The following is a 6,000-nucleotide window of genomic DNA, read 5'->3' on the forward strand; positions in this document are numbered from 1 at the left end:
CTTGTTTAATGCCAGTCTGTTTGATGTATTGTTTTACTGTATATGAAAAGTGGAGCAGCTGGCGCTCCTGTCTTATTGGCAGCTCCTGCACAAAGCTAAAACATTTTGTCTGGATTTGAGGAGAGGCCGTCTCATCATGAGACCAGATGATACCCAATATCGGAGCAAAAATTGGGACAAAAATCAAAATTTACGGAACCGCAACTAAACCAGGCATGGTTGTATTTCTAATACAAAGGATAGAAGTCTTGTATTTCGGAACTCTCCTTTAGAAAGGCAGGACTACGGCAGTGCTCACAAATAAATAAAGGCAAGTTGGGTTTTATTTATCGATGCAAATAACAACACTGTTGTCTCATGACAGTTGCCATGTAGAGCACATCTGGACCATAGTCTTTAAGATAATTGACAGAACCCAATATTGCTCCATGAACAAGCAATTGGCAACAGTAGTGAGGAAAAAAAACGGACTTTTATGGGGCAGAAACCTTGGACAGACACCAGCTCAATGCGGGTGGCCTTCTGTCTCGTGCAGTAGAGGGGGAGAGACAGAGTGAGAGACCAAGACAGAGATAAGATAAGATAAGATAAGATAAGATAAGATAAGATAAGATAATGTTTTCATTGATAGAAAGCAAGATAGATAGCGACAGGGGGGGTGTGAGGGTTGGGAGGGACAGGCACATATTATCTCATACTAATAATAATGATAGCACTGGTGAGATCTTAATCCAAATCAGTTCCTGAAATGTAAATGTTCCCGAGAATTGTCCTGCACCTCTTGAAAGGGGACTGTAGTTTCAGATCGTATTCGGCAGCCCTCTGGTAAAACTGCATTGCTTTATGCCGGACCGGGTGTATTTATGATCTTTATAGTACCACGGGAAAATGTCTTAAATACATGAAAACAGCTTCTCCAATTTTTCCTTTGCATATCAGGCCGACATGGAACAGTGAGGAGGAGGAGGAGATGAGGAAGGGCAGGGGATGCATGCTGCAGTATCAGCACTCGACATTGAAAGTCCTCACCCCGTTCATAGCCCAGACCGACTCCGAGACACTGGCGGACTTAGTGACCGGGACAAAGTTGGACGAGTACTTCCTTGGCCCTGACTGGCAGGTAGAACAAACCAGTAGGGTTAAGCTTTTTAACGCAAACGGAACTGTTTCAATATATTATTCCACATAATTGTCGTCTAGCTCATTGCAGACCCGTTCTTATCTTTTTTTGATGGACAGGTCGATGTGACCAACCTGGTACAGTATTCTATTACAGTGGCAGAGAATGATGTCGCCCGGGTTCAGGACGGGGTGGTGCTGCAGGGACGAGCTGCGGGTACCACGACTGTACAGGTGAGTCATAACAAGACCGGTTGTAGCTGCGGCTGTATATGAGAAATTTTGGATTTTCTGTCCAATTAAAGCTGTACCTGCCGCAGGTACGTTCTCCTCTGACATCATCAGTCCTGGGCGAGAGGAGCATCCGGGTGGTGGATGATAAAGTGAGCGTGACTGAGCTCGGGGTGCAGCTGGTTTCTGGGCTCTCCCTGTCCCTGCGGCTCGTTCCCGGGAGCAATGGGGCTGCGGTTGCCGTGGCAACCACTCGAGAGATAATCACACAGCTCCAACAGGTACCTAAATGGAAAATTACAGATGTCCTCAAACGCGTATGAGCCACAGGTGCTTGTGCTCGTAGCTGTTAGGTTAACAGGTATTTACCACAACAGGCCCCAGATGACTTACAAACCATCGCTTAACGCATCCTGAAAACCAAGATGGAATCGTTAATGTTGTAGTTAAAAAGTCAGTTTAAGATTGTATGAAATAAAGCATGAGGGCATTATGTGTGAATATATTTTCAGATGAAATAGTCCAAATTTTCCACTTCCCATTCAATGTAAAAATAGGGATCTACTGCCAGATCAGATTGATCTACCAGCACAAAAAAAAAAAAAAAAAAAATCAAAAGCGGTAATCTAATTTGTGTAAAATCTAATGTGGGGTTGATTTTAAATTTGGACAAAAGCTGGCAATAGATTATAGAAATTTTGTGCTACAATAGTACTGTTAACTTTTCATTGTATAATGGTAATACACTGCTATGAACATGGCCTATATATTCTAGCACCGAAATAATAGGCCTGTGTTAATAAGAGAGCTGCAAGCACTGCTGCACGGAGCAGGTTTGTGCAACAATGACCTTAGGGATGTAATAACGTTTTTGTTTTCCCTCTGCATTGCAGAGAACGAACTGACTACCGTGCAGTGAGTGACATTGGAGGAGGCAGACACAGTGCAGACACAGATGATTATTTTAAAGGCTCACTCACACATTTTTTGCCGTGGCAAGCTGCCCATTTTTAAACCAGTAACCAATACGGGAGAAGGGCAGCAATTAGGCAGCCCGTCGCTGTTGGAAGAGAAACTCACTTAACCCCCAGCACGCACACACAGCCGCCGAAAATGCTCTGCCCCTGTCAAACTATTAGAATCATGCCAGGGCAGATGGCCAGATAATTTGTCTGTGAATACTGGTAATGATTCTTTGAGGACCACACGCAACACATTCAAACAAAAAAAATATATAGGTTAGGTCTGTGTTGACCCACTGGCTCACATTTCAACTGGGGAAAATAGGTCAATGTACATTAATGTGATTTGATTGGCTAATTCCGCTATTAACAGGACCTTTGTCCCTCTGCATGTGTGTTCTTGTTCTAAGGGAGTTAGATATATCATTATTCACATCAAATGACACTTTTCAATAAATTTATATGAATGTAATCTGCGCTAAAATAACACACCACTGACTGCAGTCATAACAAGATTATTGTGGGCAATTTAATGTTTTGATTTAAAAGAGGGGGATGTTATTGATTTTCTGTATGCATCCTGACCTTTACTACATGTTAACTGTTTCTGTCATCCCTTACAGGAGGCTGTTGTCAGCTGCTGGGTGCAATTCAGCGACGGCGCCGTCGTCCCCCTTGATGTGTTTGACCGCAGTGCTTACTCTTTAACCGTGTCAACGCCGGATGAGGGGGTGGCCACAGTACGCCGAACCCCAAACTCTTTCTTTGTGGTGGCGCAGGGTGAAGGCGAAGGTCAAGGTGCGCTTATAAGAGTGGAACTGAGGATCTGTGAGGAGTGCCAGAAGTCCAAGAGGAAGAGCAAGTTGGCAGTTGCTACAGGTCTCCTCAGGATCAATATTCAGAGTAGGAGCAGAGTGACAGGAAGTATTGCTGGTGGCACCGGGACTAAAGGAGATAAAGTTTATGATGGCGGTGCATCAGAAATGGTGGGATCCGTTAAAGCAACTGTTAGATCACAGGATGCTGTGACAGATGTGGAAAAATGGTTACTTAGGAGGACAGTACAGGACCAGCGGGGATTGACCCTTACAGAAGCTACCACTTCAGCCACGTTTTCAACAAGGACTGATGCTTGGAGAGAAACTACCACCAGTGCTTCCAGAAGTAAACCGGTCATACCGAGTGTGAGTATATCTGGCTTAGATACACCACTTAGCACAGGAAGGCTACTCGATACAACAGCCGGAGCGGTGAGTGAAAGAGAAGGGCAGAAGCGGAGTTATGGCAACATACTTGACAACCCTAATTCTCCACCAAACAAAGGTAAAGTAAACATGACACCCAAGAAAGATGCTCCTAATTCTAAAATACCAAAAGTCATCGAGAGTGACCTTATTCGGACATTCAAAGCCATGTCAGACCTGGAAATAGGCATGTATGCTTTGGCAGGGGTTGTAATTGTTGCCGTCTTGGGTTTTTTGCTCAACTGTCTATCATATAAGCTTTGTTTTAGGAATCATAAGACACCCATACAGGCGAGCCCGGTGGCCTGTGGGGACTCAAGAGATCATAAGAATGATAGGGTTTGGTTGGGTGGCAACAGCCATGGCAGTTCAGTCACCGGTGTCCCATCTCAGATATCTACTTTGAAACGCGAGTCCCATCGGCCCCTGGAGTCTCGACATTCTACGGACTCATTAGGCCATCGCGGTATGGAGTGCAGCCTCCCGACCATGAGCGCACCTAGCGTACCTGTACCAGAAAGAACTGCCACCCTGGGTCGCAGCAGGACCAGTACGCAGCAACAGCTGCATGGAAAGATAATTGACCCAATGGCAAACCGCTCAGCTACCTTGCTGGCAAGGCCGCACCGCAATGAGCCACTCCATTCCCCTACGAGCAAAAGGAACCAAGTCCAGTTCACCACGTTTACCACGCTGGACATCAAGCACTTGGCTGCGCTCAAGAAGAACGGTGTGGACTTAAGCTGGCCCAACCAGCAGACACATCAACAGCAAGGGCTTGCTGAGTCACAGTTGCCGCTACCCGACATGCCGTGGCCGGTAGTCAAACCTCTAGGGGAGCCCCAGTGAGTGTTGGGGAAGTGTGTGTGTGTGTGTGTTCTTCAAGTACGATTGAGCAAGAATGAGAGATGCAACTGAAACTTACTTGTACCTTTTGTTCAAGCTTAGAAATAAAAGGAGTATGCTTTCCGTTTACTGTAAGAAGAGGTGTAACGTTTGAGATGAGTTCAGGTTTATGTTCAGAGAAAGTGTAAATAAAGAATATAATGGCTGTCCTTGAAGACCCCAAACACCCCCAAAATATTGTTCATTTCTTTATTATTCACATTAAGATGTATTTTCTAAAAGATAGCCCTTTGTACATAAAAATGACGCTCAGCAGCTCGAGCTTGTAAATAGAAAATCAATTCTTTCACTTGTTTTTCTACATTTCTAGTCTGGAACCGATGCGTATTTTCCTCTTACTCAGCTATAGTTTTACTGCCCCTGTGGAACGATGTTGCTAGGTGTCGGGACAAATGCAGCATTATGAAAGGGATTATTTCTGTCACTAATTCCATACTTCTCCAGCTGTTTTACTTTTTTTTCTTTTTCCTCCTGAGAGCACCCGAACAGCTTGTACAATTTTTCAGAGTCTGCACTCCATTTATTCAGTCATTTCGCGTAGCCCCGTCCCAGCAACGCAAACACCGATGTAAAATCAAATGTGTGCTATTTGAATGTAGTCGGCAAAGAGATCTAAGTGGATGTTTATTTTGAAATTTGAATCAAAATAGACACTGGACTTGAGCCTGGTCATGCGATTCTCAAGACTTTCCAGCCGTGGTCTCTCGACAGAGAGCGATGCATTATTTGAGAGTAATCAATTTCCACATGCAAGTTGAATACTATGATGCGTTTTCGATTTTACACCTTCTGCTTTGAAACCAAAGTGTCATGTGAATTTCCTTTGTAATCCTACCAATAAAGAACAAATGTATGCATTTGTTATAGATGCACTTCTATGTTATTCCTTCCATTCAGTTGTCCATTGACACTTTGCATGAAGAGCAGGTCTGAACCACACTCTGAAATGACTGACAGAAATGAACAAGCACTTTGCAACAGCAGCAAGAAAAAAACCCCAAGCAGAGTCCAGAACTTGAGGGGAGGCCTTTTGCCTCGACCATTCGCTCTTTCAATTACGCCTCTGGATAGTTGAGGTTACTAACTAACCACTGCGCCGGCCCCATTTAATTCCATTGTTGATTTTGAAATCAGTCATCAACAAGAAAGGTTGATAAAAAGTTACGCTACAAAAAAGTTGGAAGGAAGAATCTCGAGAATTCAGGTATGTTTAAATACTCGAGTTAGATTTGAGGCTGATGTCATAATTCCGCAACATATTGGACTGACAGCGTTGCAGTTAATGCACGTGGCAGCGGCGGGTTCTGGTGCTGCTGAATCTATTAAGTTAAAAACTGGAAAAAAGAGAAATAGACAGAGGTGATCTTCATTTAGCGTATTTGCTGGCAAATAATAACATGTCTCATATTTTCTGAAGCAGCAGCTTCCATATGATAACTTATGCCTCATTTATCTCCTTTTTTTTTTCCCCCCACTTCATCGTCCTCCCAGTCTCTGTGTGACCTCGACTCAAAATTACATTTCAGAGGCTTTGATGC

General features: G+C 44.0%; 1 protein-coding gene across 1 annotated transcript in view; it reads left to right on the forward strand.

Annotated features, from left to right (window-relative positions):
* LOC147231219 (transmembrane protein 132D) overlaps positions 1 to 5,350 on the forward strand; it is a 28,190-nt gene extending 22,840 nt beyond the window's left edge. Inside the window, exons 7-10 of the mRNA XM_086152488.1 lie at positions 940 to 1,120; positions 1,240 to 1,353; positions 1,440 to 1,631; positions 2,936 to 5,350. Of these exons, the coding sequence (XP_086008614.1) occupies positions 940 to 1,120; positions 1,240 to 1,353; positions 1,440 to 1,631; positions 2,936 to 4,405 (1,957 nt within the window). The 3' untranslated portion in view covers positions 4,406 to 5,350. The remainder of the gene's footprint in view (positions 1 to 939; positions 1,121 to 1,239; positions 1,354 to 1,439; positions 1,632 to 2,935) is intronic.
* The last annotated feature ends 650 nt before the right edge of the window (positions 5,351 to 6,000 follow it).

This window comes from Fistularia commersonii, chromosome 9 (assembly GCF_037954325.1).
Source record: "Fistularia commersonii isolate RoL2024-O1a breed Wild chromosome 9, RoL_Fcom_v1.0, whole genome shotgun sequence".
NCBI classification, from domain to species: Eukaryota; Metazoa; Chordata; class Actinopteri; order Syngnathiformes; family Fistulariidae; genus Fistularia; species Fistularia commersonii.